General features: G+C 41.2%; 4 protein-coding genes across 4 annotated transcripts; 3 read left to right on the top strand and 1 right to left on the bottom strand.

Annotated features, from left to right (window-relative positions):
- Nucleotides 1-5,052: 5,052 nt before the first annotated feature.
- On the top strand, nt 5,053-6,963 carry TRIVIDRAFT_224528 (uncharacterized protein; the record flags this gene model as incomplete). The annotated part of the gene is made up of 2 exons (XM_014098580.1): nt 5,053-5,685; nt 6,322-6,963. 2 exons carry the CDS (start codon nt 5,053-5,055, stop codon nt 6,961-6,963), a joined length of 1,275 nt encoding a protein of 424 aa, XP_013954055.1.
- A 1,376-nt stretch (nt 6,964-8,339) lies between these two features.
- On the top strand, nt 8,340-9,601 carry TRIVIDRAFT_127343 (uncharacterized protein; the record flags this gene model as incomplete). Its single annotated transcript, XM_014098579.1, has 2 exons — nt 8,340-8,941; nt 9,001-9,601. Coding segments are annotated over 2 exons (1,203 nt in total), but the record flags the coding sequence as incomplete, so codon positions are not given.
- A 2,481-nt stretch (nt 9,602-12,082) lies between these two features.
- TRIVIDRAFT_203424 (uncharacterized protein) lies at nt 12,083-12,717 on the top strand (the record flags this gene model as incomplete). Its single annotated transcript, XM_014098578.1, has 3 exons — nt 12,083-12,154; nt 12,206-12,460; nt 12,715-12,717. 3 exons carry the CDS (start codon nt 12,083-12,085, stop codon nt 12,715-12,717), a joined length of 330 nt encoding a protein of 109 aa, XP_013954053.1.
- A 2,266-nt stretch (nt 12,718-14,983) lies between these two features.
- TRIVIDRAFT_156075 (uncharacterized protein) lies at nt 14,984-16,302 on the bottom strand (the record flags this gene model as incomplete). Its single annotated transcript, XM_014098577.1, has 3 exons — nt 14,984-15,502; nt 15,555-15,859; nt 15,906-16,302. Coding segments are annotated over 3 exons (1,221 nt in total), but the record flags the coding sequence as incomplete, so codon positions are not given.
- Between the last annotated feature and the right edge of the window lie 1,113 nt (nt 16,303-17,415).

The raw sequence follows: 17,415 nt of genomic DNA, 5'->3' as shown, positions 1-17,415 counted from the left end.
TTAAGATTGCGCAAGATATTGGCCTCGCGTTATCGGAATGGTCCGTGTAAATAATAAAAGTTCCAAGTGTTGGATAGTAACTTTCAAACCAAGGCTATAAAGTCACGTTGGAGTACAGATGTATGTACATGTATCTAATACCTAAATTTTAAGGCACACCGGCAGCGGCCACTTTGTGCCCACTAAGAGCTAAATTTAATTACCATGCAATGTAGATATGTAGACGGCAATTAATGCTTATTGTGTGTATATACGCAGTTCAACTTTTTTTTCTTCGTCTTCACATTACGATTTGTATAGCATTGTTTAAATTATTTGTGTGCACAACTCGGCATACAGCGACGTATACAGAAATCTGACAGAGTATATGGTTGAATTGAAAGCATCATTCTCTTATTATTTTACCTGTCTTTCTGTTAAACATACCTTTTTTTCATCCATTTCTAGGGTAGAACAGAAAGGAAAACGGAAATGGGAAAAGAACGGAAAATCAATTGCCCATAACTGCAAGGGTTATGTTACCGCCGACATGGAATGGGTTCCAGCCTGCCAGTCATAACTTTTGATACGCGATAATGTCTTAGTAATCGGAAGCATGCCTGCTAGCGTCCCACTAGCTATTTCATTTGGCTTCTCAAATGCCAGCTCTGCTATGAGTCATGTAAGCTTGAGGCCATGAGCTTTAATTAATAGATGATATCTCTTGAATTAACAAGCTAGACTATTTTTGGGGAATGAAAATCGGCTCTGCTTCTGTATTATATTATATCGAGCAGTTATACAGTAGTGTCCCCATGAACGCTTATAATGAGACCTTTGGTAGTGTCATGGGCTAATTATGGGTTAGTTATTAAATTTGGTCGACCGGGGTCGACCGGGGTCGATCGGTCAGATTCATCCAAAAGCGAATAAAATTATTCAACACATAATAGGGAAACGACGGATATGTAACATTGGGTTGAAACTTGCACTGTGCTGACCACAGACCCGCAACATTGGTCTGTGCGTAGAGACATTAAATGAGATGGATGAAAGTCTTCTTCTCGACAAATGGCTCTAGTACCTCCGGAGTATTGCTTCACTTGTGCTTTGCCCCTCACTTTACTTAAACGCGGTAATGATCTATGTATTAGGATTTAGAAACTGCTCCATAGATATTTAACCTGCTGTGATATACACGTGATAATTTACAAAGGATAAACTGTACTTATTCACGCAGATATGAGTGGCTCAGAGTATGAACCAAGCGAGGACTTGTCCAAATCGGAGGCAGAATTCACGGAATATTCTGGTAAGATTTCCAATCCTCCTGTGCAATTCTATGTTATGCGCCTAACAGACGACAGGCTACGATTCTGCCGGTAGTCTATGTGACTTCGTCGTCGATGACTTAGATCCGGCGGAAAGCGGCTCTATACTACATTTGGGGATGCCTGAATTAAGTGATGGTTCCGCCTTAGGCAGAGACGATCTGTCCCAAGCGAGAGACAAAGGGGTGGATTGTGGCAGAGCCATCGACTGCACTAGAGCACTAGTTGAGATCATCGAAAGAACGCAGCCTGCAGCGATAAAAATTGTTTTCGTAAACATTACTGAGGAAATAAGACATGGCGACAAGCCGCATTCCCAATGTGAGGCACGGATACATCGTTGCAATTGTATAGCTTGTGGTATTGAGCAGCTTCATGTTGCTGATACGGGGCGTTTACACTCAAAATTATCAGCAGAATCACAATCGGTATTTGACGAGGCTGATGATCCTGCCTCGGAAATCCAAGGGCATAGCATGAAATAGATGGTTCTTATGAAATTTTGAACTACCGGGCCCCGACTGTATAGAAATATAGAGCTGTATGGAGTCATACATACTAATACTATTCATAAAGTTAAACCCCGCTGTCGTAAAACTACGGCCTTTCTTAAGCTGCGTACAGTCTAGGTTGTTACACTTCGGGAACCAAAATTTCCGTTTCAGCAAGTCATGTTCTTCCACGACACAAACAATACATTTAGTAAATATAATGGGAACTGGATTATTTTAGCAATTCGTTTCAGCAAGTCATCTTCTTCCACGGCACAATATAATGGGAACTGGATTATTTCAGCAATTCGTTTCAGCAAGTCATCTTCTTCCACGACACAAACAATACTTTTAGCAAATATAATATGACGCAGGACAAAGCTGCCCCTCTATTAGGTTGTAAGTTAGGCACTGATTGCATCTGTTGCTAGGTATATAACCTATCTCATGACTGTTCTCTGAGGGATGGCTAGACTTATTATTCATCAGCCAACTCAAGTCAATGCTTATAAGATCCACCATTACATAAGCTGGTTTCATTGATTTTATCATCAAAATGCGACAATTCTTTTATCTTCTCTTTTTCTCTCTTTCTCTCTTCCCTCTTTCTCTCTTCCCTCTTTCCCTCTCCCCTTTTTCTCTCCGTCCTCTGTCTCATTCTCCCCCTGCTGGCCCCACCGCGCCTGCTTCACCCGTCGCCGGCTTACTAAGGCAATCAGGTGATTCGGTGCCTTATATTTCCCCGCCATACGCGCGACGAAATCGCGACAACCGTCTTTCCATTTCCAAACTTCCTCTTCACTGGCCTACCGCAACCGCAGTTCTCCCACTCATAATGCATCAACCTAAACCCCCAAGACCCAGTCCATTCCGGCGTAAGGAATGGACCAAGGTTACTCAACATTGGAGAGGCAAAGCCAAGCCCTTGCATAAATATTCCCCACAAGATCCAATGTCTTGTCTCAATTATTGTTGGGAGCAGATCAATATTACCCAACTTCATATCTTGTCAATGGATGAATTTCGGGAAACCGCTAGAAGAATTGCTGAAGATGAAAATGTTACCAACGGAGATGAGTTTATAGAGAGGTTGGAAGAAGAACTCAAGTTGCACGTGTCGAAGTTCAACAGATCATTGAACAAGGTTTGGCATCAAAGCCTCTCGTGGCCGAATATGTTTCCATGTGAAGATGCGTCAAGAAAAGTTGCTTCAATTTGCCATTCTTGTTCTTTAACGGGCTTTAAACGGCTTCTCAAGGGCACCGCATTTGGCTGGAAGTCGGATGCAGTTCAAGCTACCGATAAACCCATTGTCTATGTCGACGGCGATGTGACCCAACATTTCGTTGACGATTATGAGTCAACAGATAGCACGCTTGACTCTGATATGCACACAGATATAGAGCCCACACAAGAAAGCAAACAATCTCAAAGAACGCGGTATGTACTACTTGATCTATTTAATAGCTAGTGCTAATAATAAATAGGAAGAAGAGGGTGCGCTTCGGTTTTCCCGGTTACAATAACAAAAGGAAATCCAAGCATCAAATGGCAGAAAATGATACTGCAGATCCTTTATTACCTTATACTTCATCATCTTCTACTAAACACACCCAAGGAGGAGGGACAACTAAGAGATTTAAACGCCAAAGAGAAGAGTCTCCGACTACAGATTCTTCAAATTCTTCCATAGCCGTTTCCTCTTCTGAAGATACTGAGGAAGATAGGCCAGCTAAGAGACCTAAGCTTCAAATGGCAGAAAATGATACTGCAGGTTCTTTATTACCTTATACTTCATCATCTTCTACTAAACACACCCAAGGAGGAGGGACAACTAAGAGATTCAAACGCCAAAGAGAAGAGTCTCCGACTACAGATTCTTCAAATTCTTCCATAGCCGTTTCCTCTTCTGAAGATACTGAGGAAGATAGGCCAGCTAAGAGACCCAAGCTTCAAATAGGAGAAAATGATACTGCAGGTTCTTTATTACCTTATACTTCATCTTCTCTTACTAAACACACCCAAGGAGGAAAGAGAGCTAAGGGATCCAAACGCCAAATGCCACAGAGTCTTACCGCAAATTCTCCGTCTCACGTTTTATCTTCCTCTGCTTTTGAAGAAATGCCAGCTGGAGGATCAAAACGCTCAGGGTCACAGAGTCGTACTACAGATTCTCTCAATACGAGAACCTCACGAAGGAGTAGGCGGATTGAACTATGGCAATTAGGACACAATGGAAAGCCATTAGACCATAATGGAAAGCCGATTGAGATTTAATCTTAGTTATTCGCCTGTCTTAAGAGCATGGTCGTTATCCCGGCAGGGCTGGGTGCAGCGGCGTAGTTCAAGAGGCAGAGTGCCTGGGTCTCAGTGCTGTTGAGCGCTTCTCAAGAGCATGGTTGTTATTCCGGTAGGGCAGGGTGTTAGTTCAAGAGGTTGTTATTCGCCTGTCTTAAGAGCATGGTCGTTATCCCGGCAGGGCTGGGTGCAGCGGCGTAGTTCAAGAGGCAGAGTGCCTGGGTCTCAGTGCTACTGAGCGCTTCCTCAAGAGCATGGTCGTTATCCCGGCAGGGCTGGGTGCAGCGGCGTAGTTCAAGAGGCAGAGTGCCTGGGTCTCAGTGCTGTTGAGCGCTTCTCAAGAGCATGGTCGTTATCCCGGCAGGGCTGGGTGCAGCGGCGTAGTTCAAGAGGCAGAATGCCGTACAATTGAAGAAGAGGTATAGAATGACATATTTTTATATTGCTTGTGACTATAGTTTTAAATAACAATGCATACATTTCTTCATCTAATATGAGATCCGGCAAAAGTACTCCGCGCTTATTGTTGAAAAATATTACATACCATCACACAATTCTCTGAGTTGCCGCGTCAGGTCCTTGAGCTGCTGCTCAGTGGAATCTGTCACCTCACGTTGCGCGACCCTGTCGCGAAGGGCAGCGTATTCGCGGAGAGTAAGCTGAGTTTTTACTAGATCGACTGTAATGCGTTCAGGATCTACGTCAATCAGTTTTGACAGGGCAGGGTCTGTCAGTTGGTAATTTGCGAAAATAGATACAAGACGCGACAAAGAACGCGATAAAAGATGTGATACAGTGTGAAAATCACAAGCTCACCGCTTTGCTAAAATGCAGGGGGACTTGCGTGTATTAGGTATATATTTAGCCTACCTCTCTCTGGCAAAGTAAGTAGACAGGGCATATTATCCTATAATTTTTTTCTGGTACAGACTAATATACCGCCTACCAACGTCATGGAAAGCCAATCCCTACAACGCAAAACCGAAGAGCCGGCTTCCTCATCGCAGTCTGATTTTTCCAGTCAATCAACGATAATTCAGTCGTTGGATACAATTCCAAAGGGGCCGGTTCAAGGTTGGCTGCAGGAAGCACCTTCAATCATCCGCTGGTTACAAGGCATTTCGCCTTTTCACATAGCAAAAATTCGCCTATCCATTGAAAAATGGCTAAGGGAGCTGGAGGAAACTGAGGAAACAGCTTTGCTTACCCAATTGGCACAATCTATTTTCTCTTTTGCTGAAACAAAAGCTGGGCGGAATTTTCGTCTAGAGGACAATGACCAGCACTCTAAAAAGTCGAACAAACGCATCTGCAAAGCTCCAGAAGCAAAACGCTCCCCCGCCTGGAAAGGGATCAAAGCCCGCGTTGTCGAAGCAGTCGACGAAGAATTGAATGAAAATGCCCTTACTAAAGCATCGAGCGAAATGCCAGAAGTTCGACTCGTCATCAAGTCTCCCTATATTGGCAGTGAGGATCTAAAAACTCTGAATACAAGTATTCGTTATCCTTCACAAGAGCACATGTTTGGTGTCGTCCAAGATACTGTCAATTTTACGGTTAAAACGAATTTCCGATTCGATCGTGAGGTGCCATTTGGATTTTGGTGCGACATTATATATGATCCGGCCAGTGATGGCTGCCACATATACAATCGCTCAGGGTTAAGTATATACTTAATGTCTTCTAAAGAACCACCAGAAAGGCGAAGGGTTCGTTGTGAAAAACGGACACTTATATGTTCTGGTGCATGGAGAATCTCAATACAACATGGGACAACAAGCTACCGCTATCCCATATTTGACATTTTAGTTCGGAAGAGAAGCTTCAGCATCTCAACGAATAGGATTTTCAATGTTCGGGGTTCAGACTTGTTCTCTGGAGGCCCTCCAGAGGCTCAAGAAACCAGGACCTCCATTTTAGATTTTGCTGATGGAGAGACGGCTCGCATTACAGATTTGTGTGACGATGAAAAGACATATGAATTAACGCGGATCGCTGGTTCACCTGATTTATCTACGACAACTGTTTTTCCAAAAAATACGAATGTCTTTTCTTGTCAACATTCTAGACTGCCGGGAATCAAGCTGGTTGCCAAAGTCTTTCGTGTTGATAATAAACGTTGTACTTATGAACGAATGAGACGGGAGATGGAACTTCTGAAACAATTATGCCATGTAAGGAAGTGGTCTATCAATATTCAAGTCTTCTGCTAACACAAATAGCCAAATATTGTATCACTTGAGGACGCTGACCCCCGAGTTCTCACATTATATCTAGAGCACCTCCCCCGATCGCTTGACAACAATGACGAATTAAAGCCCACCTGGGCTGACGCAGAGACTATCCTCAATGGTATTTCATCTGCTCTTGCATACTTATCAAAGCAGAAAGTAATCCACTACGACGTTAAGCCAGCAAATATTGCCTTTTCTCGTGAACGCGGCGCTATACTATTCGATTTTGATCTGGGTGACCATCAAAAACCCAAATACGGCGGCGGACACGGTGGAACATTTGGTTATCTTCCACCTGAAACCATTGAACCAGGAAAAACTCGCGGATTTCGCGGCGATGTTTGGGCTCTGGGGGTTACAATCCTTTGGATAGTGGGCCGGTATATACCAACTAATCCCAAGGTTGATGATGTGGATGACTTCCACCGACCGAATAGTAATATATATCAGGAGCTAGAGAGGCAATTACGGCTTATTGATAAAAAGAGGAACTCATTGGATCGTGGTCACAATGTTCAAGATCTGGTCTATAAAATGCTTGAGCCGAAAAGTAAGGCACGGGTGGCTGCCGCAACTATTCACCGAAAGCTACAGGGCGGTCCATCGGCTAAAAGACGGAAGTATAGCTAAAGATGGGTACACCCAGACTATATGTTTGTTTGTTTGTTTGTTTGTTTTAATATTAACGACCATAAGTATCTAGCTAGCTAAATACACACGTCCCACGATTAGGCAATAGGTCGGTAGGAGCCAGTTTCCGTCTTAATCACCTCCACGTGGTCTTGTTCCTTCGAGACCGGCCTAGCTAGACAGCAAGCTTATCAACCAATAGCCGGAGGTGTCGACCCCCGTTCGCTACGTTTCTCGTGATAAAGGAAAGATACGAAATTTTATCAGCAAGCCGATATAAAGGGGAAAAACCCCGTCAAGCACTTCTCTTGAGTGCAATGTCTTCCATTTTTTGCATCCCAAGACTCCAATTCTGGAGTTACAGAATTCCGTTTTTGGCGGTTAAACAACCCCGCGCTTAGGATGTTTATAACCGTTTATTCCTCTACCCACAATTAAAACGGAGCCAGCGCTACCGTTTTCCTATCCATACAACGTGCACCCGCCAAAGTTCCGGGATCGGTGATGTGCTCATCGCCCACGCCTTTTATCCTTTATTAAGCCATTAGGTTCACCCCTCCCTCCAGAATGAGGCTATGATAAATGCTACCTAACTAATTACTGTAGTTGCCTGATGGCCTCCAGAGCAGACCGACTTGCGTTGCTACCTCACTCGCCATAAACTATAGTATGATTTGCTAAGTGTATTCTATATAATTAGTGTCTTTGTTAATTATATAAGGTAAGTAAATAGTAAGAACTGTATAAGTGAAGCTTAATGAGAAACCGCTGTGTCCGATGATGATCTGTAACTACGCTTCGTAGAGCAGTAAATTTATAATAAATGGCCTAGGACTTATTTTAAACACCAGGCGCCTTTCCAGGCGCTTCGAGGCTGGCGGTCGGATTGCAACTGCGGCTTTCCTCTTACCCGAAATTTATCCTGTTGGAGTACGCGCGGACGTGGCTCTGGCGCGTTTATTCCCCTCTTTGTGAACGCGGTTTAGTGTACGTGTCTGGGACGTGTTGAAGGTGCATGCTTATTAAGGCCATTGGGCTAGCCGACACCAAAAATTGCGGGGCTGTCACTCTCCTACTCTAAATACACATCCATTCTGAAGAAGTAATAGCAAGTATCCCATCGCGTCAACATTACCTGCAGCTATCACACCAACTATTTAAGACATACATATCTCCCGCTCCTTTGCCTTATTTTATTCGGCCACGTCGCTATGGAACAAGAATACATCCAAGAATACGTCCAAGAATGGATTAATCGTCTTGAGCCAACGTCCGATTCTTCATCTCGTCCCAAGATAGCGCCTCCCAGCCTTCCCAAGCCAGCAGCTCCTAACGCCGCAAGAAAACGCAAAGCTAGATCAAGCTATAGTCTCGCCAGTCCTCCGCTTAGTTATAAAGAGGGTGACGACGATTATAACATGGATTCAACGCCCCAGAAAAGACGTCGGCTTGGATCATTTGATCCCGATGCGACGCCTCGCCGGCAGGGATCTCTCAGCATTCCAAGTTCTTCAGCTTCATTCTCGGCCTCTGAGGCCAGCTCAAGACAATTATCAGCAAAAGCACAGATTATGAGCTTGCGACTAGTCGACACAGGCATTGAATATGAAACGCTAGATGAAGATTCAGAGCTGCCTGAGGCCGCGAAAATGTTGTTTAATACCATGTCGGAAATCGAACGAGGTCTTGGCATTATACCAGATGCCTTAAAACAGACCATCTTTGACGACCAAGAGCTCACACCAGAAAGCTTTGAAGGCAGTCGATGGAAGTATTGCTTTAAGCCTGGCGATGATAATTTACCCGGCCGGATTCCATCTGTTGCCCAGGTTAAACACATCCTAGCAATGGCTACTGAGTGTGAAAAGTGTAAACATGAAGAGGCCAGTTGGAATGCTACGGTTCATCATTCCTTGGCTCGATTTATATTTAATGACGATCTTGGTAAACAATGCGACGATTTTAATGCCATCATCTGGTGAGATAATTCTTACCTCTTATTCATAATAAGCATTTAGCTAATTCTCCTTATTACAGTACTACAGCCCGGCCACATAAGGATTTCAGACCGGTTTTGGCTTCGGCTAAGCTGATTGATATCTGCATTTACGCCGCACTTGACCAATATCCAGAGTTGGTGACAGCCATGAAAGCTTTCAGCAGTACTACGCCTACTAAGTCTGTTAACCCCACTGAATATTTTGCACTCCAACTTCGCCCCGTTGTAGTAACTATCGAGACCAAGCAACCAAGTGGAGGGGAAGCTAGAGAGAAGGCGCAGTTACAAATGGGCGTCTGGCATGCTTCGCAATGGGCCTTTCTTTATACGGGTGTTAGGCAGAAGCTTCTTGATCAGCGCATGGCCCAAGGCCTTGAAGTACCGACAGATGGTTTCAAGGCAGAAACACTTCAAGTATTATCGAAGCTTGGATTCATCCCGGGAATTTATATCAACGGACATCAATGGTATTTCGTGATTTCTACATACGAGGGTGGAAAGACTACGTTCCGGTCAGAGTGGCTGTTTGGAGAAACCAAGAGCTTGATGAAGATCTACTCCGTTATTGCTGGAGTTCGAGAGTTAACAGCTTGGGGGAGAGACACATATTTACCATGGTTCAAGGAGAATATCCTTACAGTTGGACAGTCTTAGAGTTAGAGGATTAATGTTTGTCTAGTATAGATCTAGTCTGCTCCAGGATACATTTTTTGGCGAGAAATCGAAGAAGTCCATAGCATTCCGCATAACGCTTCAAGTTAGTTCTTTAATTAGTCTTACCGAGAGAGTGACCGCCGCGCAGCTTCCCGTCGCTGGTATTGTCTCTCCTAGACTACGCCGCTGCACCCAGCCCTGCCAGGATAATGACCATGCCCTTAGAATTATTCAGCCGCTCAGTTTCCAGTCACTGGCTTCTCCAGACTACGCCGCTGCACCCAGCCCTGCCAGGATAACGACCATGCCCTTAGAATTATTCAGCTGCCTAGTTTCCAGTCACTCGCTTCTCCAATCTTATTTAAAGCTAATAGAATGTTTTAGTATTATTAATATATTTAAAAAAAAAAAAAAAAAAAAGAAAAAAAAAAAAAAGCTATTTATTAAAGGCCTTCGGAAATTCTACTATACCCTAAAATATACTTTTAAGGAAAGCTTTATACTTATAAATAACTTATTAAAATAAATATAACTTAAATCTTAACGTTAATAATATAAAAGTAATATTAATATTTTTTAAAACTATAGGAAGTTATAAAAAATTAGAAAAATAATATTATTTTTAAAAAAAAATAATTCTAAAACGCTGTTAAAATATAGGCTTTTAATCTTAAAGTAAAAGGGCTATATTAATTATTATTTTTATTAAGTATTTAAAAAAAAGTAGGAATTAAGCGTTAATTACTGCTATATAAAAGCAGAAGATAATACTATTACTAAAGTATTACTTAAAAAAAAAAGTTTTTAATAAAGAAATTCCTATATTCCCACTGCCTAGTTTTATTAAGGAGGAAGATAAAGAGAAATTGTTACGTTCCGTTATACCGTAGCGCCAACAGGGCAAAAGATTAGGCCAATAATCGCAATTGTAGCAATTATTGTAACGGAACCAGCTGCTTATAAGGGATCTAACTGTTACGATGGAACGGGTCGTAACAGAAATATAGCGGTAAGTATAATAATATGTAGGTAACTGAACTATTATTAGAAAGTAAGCTTTTTAGTGCGAAATTAGGAGAGTTAGACGCTTATATTTAGCGTTAATAAAGAAAACGAAAGTGTTGACGGAGTAATCTGTGTTAAAGATAAGGATGAAAGTTCGGAGAGTAAAATCTACATAGATAATGTATTAATAGGGGAAGAGGATGAAGAAGGTAGTACCCAGACAACTAACGCACCATCGGAACGAAGCCTAGATGTATTAATACTATATGTATGAAATCAGTACCTTTTCCGAGAACGAAAGAGAAGCCTGGATGAAGATTCCGGAAGGGAATGTAAGAGGCAACGAATGAGCTGTGATTTATATAGGCCAATAACAGTCTAACTAATAAATAAGACGCATTTTTTTTTTTTTTTTTTAATTTAGGATATACAGTATCCGATAAGTAAGGGGAAGGAGCGCGAGAGTTGGAGAGCTATGGACTATACAATTATTGTCTTCTCCGATTAAAGTCTACATTTTACGAGAGGATAGCTGGAGAAATTAGTAATACTGGGAGATGGGAAGAATCTGTGCAGAGGTAGAAAAACTCTATGAAGAAATATGCTTTACACCTGGGCGATTTGGTGGAATAGCGGGGGAAGACGAAAAATCTTAGATTGAGTGAGAAAGTATGTTTCTTTTTTACTATACAATATTTGAAGATACCAAACACAGGTAATAAAACCTTTTTGTATAATTATATTAATTATTTGAGCTGAGTCCGTTCCTATGACTAAAGAATTCTTTGATACATTCCCTGACGGTTTGCCTTGTATCTGCATTAGATGATGTATTAGCAGCACTGCGTATTAGAGCTGCGTGTGAAGTAGATGAATGCTTTTTGCGATGTTTTTTTCGCCGATTGGCTATTAAATTATTACCAGCGGTAGGGGGAAAGCAACGATAGTAATTGAATCTAGTGCATTTTACTCTGATAAGATTAAATTGTCAGTATATATCCTGGTTATGTCCTTAAGGGTTAAATACTTTTTTATCTGTCTCCGAAGGCTTTTATGATAGATTAGATATTAAGCCCCGAAGTCGGCAGCTGTTGAGAGATGGGCGAGCTTTTCCTTCTATAAAAAAAGTTGTAATATTGCATAAGTATTTCTCTTTGCTATTTAAAGGCGTTAGAAGGCTCTATCATAGCAGTGGAAGTATTACAGTGAGAAGGTAGACTTTCTTTTTTTATCAGAAAGATAATAAGTGGTTTAGTAAATTTAAGAATAGTATGTCTGTAACGTTCGAAATTATATAGGTTGAGGTCGTCTCCAGATGAAATAAAATTAAAATAAGAGTTTTTAAGTGAAGAAATATGCTCTGTAAGATCCCAGATATACCATTGAGCCTTACTTTGACTCTTGCTTTTATCTTTAATTAGTTGCAAGAGAACTGCATATTGTTTGAAGTCCACTGGTATAATGGAGGCGTTACAGTCTGAAGTTTTATGTGGTATCTGCAACATTCCGATACCGCTAAATGCCCCCAATAAGGTAAGCTTTCTACTTTAGCGGTTATTTTGGCTGGTACGTACTATATCAAAGCCATACTACCCTAATGTTGGGGCAAGAGTGGTTCAGCTCTATTACAAGATTGTGGAGGATGAGCAGCTTAATTCTCCTCCAGCCTGGGAGGTGACCTATCGACCTAAGAACCCTTCCCAAGACCGCGAAGATCTTCACAGAGGGGTTGGGGTGTACATATACCCATGGGATATTTTATCAGCGGAGGCGCATGTCTTTCATGGTAGCTCAGAGCTACCGCTGGCATGGAGGAATGAAAGCTTTCCGCTACCTGATGTATGTTTACAATAAATGCATTGTTTGTAAATGAAGAGAGAGTAAAGTTGATAAAGAAATAAGGGAGCTTGAAGGGGAATTTTATATAATCCAAGAAAAGGTTAGACTAAGGGAGGAACAACTGGAAGGGAAAGGTGTAATTCACTCAGGTGGGAGATTAAATAATTGAGTGTAAGGATGAAGGGCGAAAAGGCAATTTTCGGGTAATGTGTAATGCACAAAATGGGTTATACGTCTACTAACTCTTGTAACAGTGAATTATTCTTTCAAAGCTGTGTCTGGTGACAGCTTAGAGAGCTGGTTATTGACATATCAATCAGATTGGATTCAGATACTACTTTACTACGTAGTAATTACATTATCAATACTGACCTAACCATCTACCAATATAAACCTAGAATCAGAGATTTGTCTCTTAGAACGCTTTAGGTTAACTAGTTATACGTAGTTCTGAGCTGGTTATGTCCAACGCATTCACATTTCAATAACGCTGTATCAGAATCCTTTTCCGTTTGAAAACCTTTGCACTAATTCGGTATATCTATTAAGTATCCTACCACAGTTAGGAGATTTTAAGTATCTTCGGAAAATATTCTTCAGTGGAGGAGTCCGCGTTGCCTATGTCTTCATCTCCAATGGTCATGACAATGGAGCGGGCTAGGTAGCTGTCTTTGGTGCTCGAATCCTGTTCCAAGTCTATGCTCAGGGCGTTTCCCGGCCGGGAGTCTTTGGTATCTCTCCCCGGCTTTCAGGTGTAGATGGCATATGCTCATCTTGAAGCCTACGTCGCTTCCTCCGTTTTTCTCTAGCCTCTTCTTCTGCACTTATCCTTTCGCCTAGAGGTTCCTGCCCCTCTAGGTTTTGCCTTTTCTCTTCAACCTCCTTTTGTATTCGCTCAAGCTCTTCATCCTTTTTTTCTTTTTCTTTTTCCACTTTATTTAATTCTGCCCTTTTATTTTCAATGTCTTGTTCAATCTGCTTAAGCTCTTCATTTTTTTCTTCTTTTTCTCTCTTCACTTTTTTTAATTCTTCCCTTTTATTTTCAATCTCTCGTTTAATCTGGTTAAACTCTTTATCGTCTTGTTCTTTTTTCGCGTTGTTTTCTTTGAGTTGACTTGAAGTTAAATTTACATCTTGCCGTAAGTTTTTCAGCTCTAAATCTTTAATTTTTAATATTTCCTCTGTTGTTTTAATTGAATTTTGCAGCTGATTAATCTTTTCTACATCAGCTTGAATCAATGACTTATTATATTCTTTTGCATTTGCTAACTCTTGTTCCAATCTTAACTTTTCTGCTTGTAGGTCAGCCAATTTACTTTGATGTTCATTGTTCATGGTTTGCTCAAGGTCATTTTTTTCTGCTTCGAATTTAATCATCCATTCTTGTTTAGCCGCAGCTTTTTCAGCTTCAAATTTACTCTCCCACCCTTCGGATTCAATCTTCCACGCTAGTTCGAGACTTTCCTGAAGTTTTAATTCTCCGACTTGTATTTGCTTATCAGCCGAAATAGTATCTCCTTCTGCTAGCCTCTTTCGATTTGCAGATTTTTCTTGTAGTTCATGGTTGGCCTGATTCAGAAGTGCTCTATTTTTTTTGCCTCGAACGCCTTTCGAAACATGGAAGTCAGCATTCATTTTTGCAGCCTTGCTCTGCTGTTTTATTAAAAATTTCTCTTTCTCGTCGAGCTCTTTCTGTTTCACAGCCGACTTCTCCTGCAATTCAATAAGGCGCGCCTGTTCATTCCCTATGGCCTGCTTCTGTTCATTGAGTAACGAATCATTTTTTGCAATCTCATTAACGACTTCTTTAAGCCTTTGGTCTTCTGTCTCCAAATTTTTCTTCAATTGTTCAAGTTTCATTTCCAAATCATGAACATTGTGGGTCGTATAATATGAAGCAAGCTCTTGACCTGTTATTTCAAAAGTTGACTCCTCTTTGCTTTTTAGCATAGACCAGATACCTGCTTGTGGGATCTTTGACTCCTGAGATTGGCCAAATTCGACACCCAACATTGCTGAATCATCTTCTGTGCGAATGGTTCCCAGGGAGGGGGGAGGGCCAAAATAGGCAGAGTAAACGGACCACCGTATAAACGTCGATGTCATTTCACCCATCTCGACGTTAACACCATCGCGCATGTGCGGTAAAAAAAGTCGAGTCTTGTCATATTCATAATCGGCATTAGTCGGCCGTCCGTATCGATTGGGAGGTTGGTTGTTTTCTCGAATTGTTTTCAGTGCTGTACCTACTATTTCATCGACAGACACTGGCACAGCGCTTTCAAAAATGCTCACCATTTGCTGTATGCATTCATTTCGATTATGAAACTCATATCGTCCGGGCTTACGAGCATTTAGTAGTGCAGTTGCAGCAATCTCTTGGTCGATAGATTTGCGTGAGAGCTCGTTGAGCTTATCTGACTCGAATCCAAGCCGCGAAGCAAGGGAGGCGAGCTCATACAAGGCAAATTCATCAGTCTTAGTTCGTGATAGTGCTAAAACATCTTCCTTTTGTGTTTCGGCTGGCATCTCTCTGCAGTTACGAAAAGCTGCTAGCCAGATTTGTCGAATTCCAAGATCCAGCCGAGTATCGCTGTCACCTACAATATATGCAAATGTTGTCTCAGAAACCTGGATGATACACTTGTCTTTTTCTTGATTGTGATCACTGAAGATCTCTTCGAGGCAGCCGGCTATCGTATCTTTTCGGCTCAGGTGAAGCACTTTTCTTACGGCTCCGGCGGCATCGCTGAGGAATTTTCGATCTTCAAAAAATGTGAATAATGAAGGAATTAAACAGAATCTTGATGTACTGCAAACTCTCTCCCACAACTCTTCGCGCTGCTGATCATGAAAATTCTCGAAAATCCGTCCGCTCTTCATCTTTCCTAGCAGTGTTTCGTGATCTGTGGAACAAGCACCAGGGGCCATGCCTTGGAGAGCGGCAACTGTGTCTCGCGTGACCTGTTGCATAGCTGCCTTATCACCCTCAAAGATGTCACTCCACCATCTATAGATATGGTTCAAGTAGGCGAGATTTGGCTACAAGATCTCAGCAATAATGTCAATGTCAAATCGGTTGCGGATTCAATACCTCGTCACACTTCATGCCTAGCAATTGATGTATAACACTCAGCCGAAAGCCTCCAAATAATCCCGGGATATCAAGAAGCTTATCGAATGCTGCGCTAAACTTTTTATGCTTTGTGAGCTGGTTATACACTCTCCATTTGTTTGCGTTTGCTGCCAGCCGAGCCAGCCATAAGTTTTCGAAAAACGGATTTATATCGCCATGAAGTCCCTGAAACTGTCGAATTTTTGTATAAATTTCTCCGTCGTCGGGTATTTTTTTGTAATCATAACCATCTGCCAACAGCATTCGTAGATCATTACTTAAATCTACACCAAATGAGCAAGGGTTGCGATTTTACTGGGCGCGACTTACTATCGAGATAAAGGTCTACTATCCATCTCTTTTTCGAGCCTTGCAGTACCTCGTTAGCTGCAGCAAGTCGGTCATGACCCTCGATACATTCTATCTTGAATCCAGGGGGAAATTCTAGCCTTGGATACGGCAGGGTATCAGCCATAAGCATTTCTCTCGAAATCGAGGAGCTAAGCATTGCTGCTTCTAGATCCTGCTGACTAATGATCGCCCTGACATGGTGGCGATGATCTTCTTTACGGCAGCCACGTTCCTGGAGAAATATTGTTTTCATTGCTTGAGGGTTTTTTTCTTGATATTGCAGAGATGTTAAGCATACGCTTGCAGTTCCACGGTACTGTTTACGCCGTTCCTCTTCGAGGCGACGATTTACTATCGTGAAATCTAGAATAGACATAACTGGAAGATTCAGGGGCTGCACGAACACTAGCTCTGCATCAAATCTAGAGTAAACATGTTGTTTAATACTGTATGTGTACAATTATGGTACGGTAAACGGCGAAATGGGTGTCGCAAAAGAACGTAACAATACATAACTACTTGTGGCTTCTAAAGGCTAAAAGAAGCTGCGCCAGTCCCACTGTTTGGATTATGTTATTTTGTCCCTTTTCGGTCATTTTTGGCTTTTAGATATTATATTTACAGTGGGGACGAAAAAGCGACGACGAGCCCCTCAGTATGTACACTAGATGATATCTTTTATATAACCAATTAAAATTATAAAAGCTTGTATTAAGTATAATTTATAATACAGTATATATTTAGTGAATATAAAATAAAAATAAATATATAATTCTCTTTATATATAATTATGACAAGATTATTGCGTTCCGTTATACCCTAGCGCCAACAGGGCAAAGGATTAGGCCCCTAATTGCAATTGTACAAAAGTGGCCAAAAGTCTGCGAACGCATTACAGCGCATCACGTTACTACATACACTAAAATTCTACTTTATTAATTTAAAGTATAACTTTACTGATTCAGTTATTAAAATTATAATTTTTTTTTTAAATATACATATTAATAAATAGTTATTATTTTATATTATATAATTTTGCTCTTTCATAAAGCTTTACATTTTCGTAAAATATGAAATAAAAAAATATTATATATATATAAATATAAAATGTAATAGCTTATTTATGTATAATATATTAAAAGTCTATAGTATAATTAAATTTGTGTAATTTTTTATTTGAATTTAAAATGTGGTGATTTTTTTGGTGTAATTGCGTAGTAAAAAAACCTCGTGTTCGCAGACTTTTGGCTACCAAGTGTAGCAATGTAACGAGGTTTTGCCGCACTGATGACCTCAGCACTTTGCCTATCGATAGCAAAGGTTAGGCCACGTGATCGGCAGGGCTTCGCCAGGTTTTCCTTATAAACTCTCCTTTGGACACAATTACTTAGCTCCTTAAGCTTTAGTACACTAATATACTATTACCCACCTAACTGGCTGTTATCAGCAGTATCCTATTACAAGCAATTATTGTAACTAACTAGCTGCT

The sequence above is a fragment of the Trichoderma virens genome (genome assembly GCF_000170995.1).
Source record: "Trichoderma virens Gv29-8 chromosome Unknown TRIVIscaffold_82, whole genome shotgun sequence".
Classification (NCBI taxonomy): Eukaryota; Fungi; Ascomycota; class Sordariomycetes; order Hypocreales; family Hypocreaceae; genus Trichoderma; species Trichoderma virens.
Note: the sequence above shows the minus strand (reverse complement) of the source record. Positions and strands in the feature narration are given on the sequence as shown.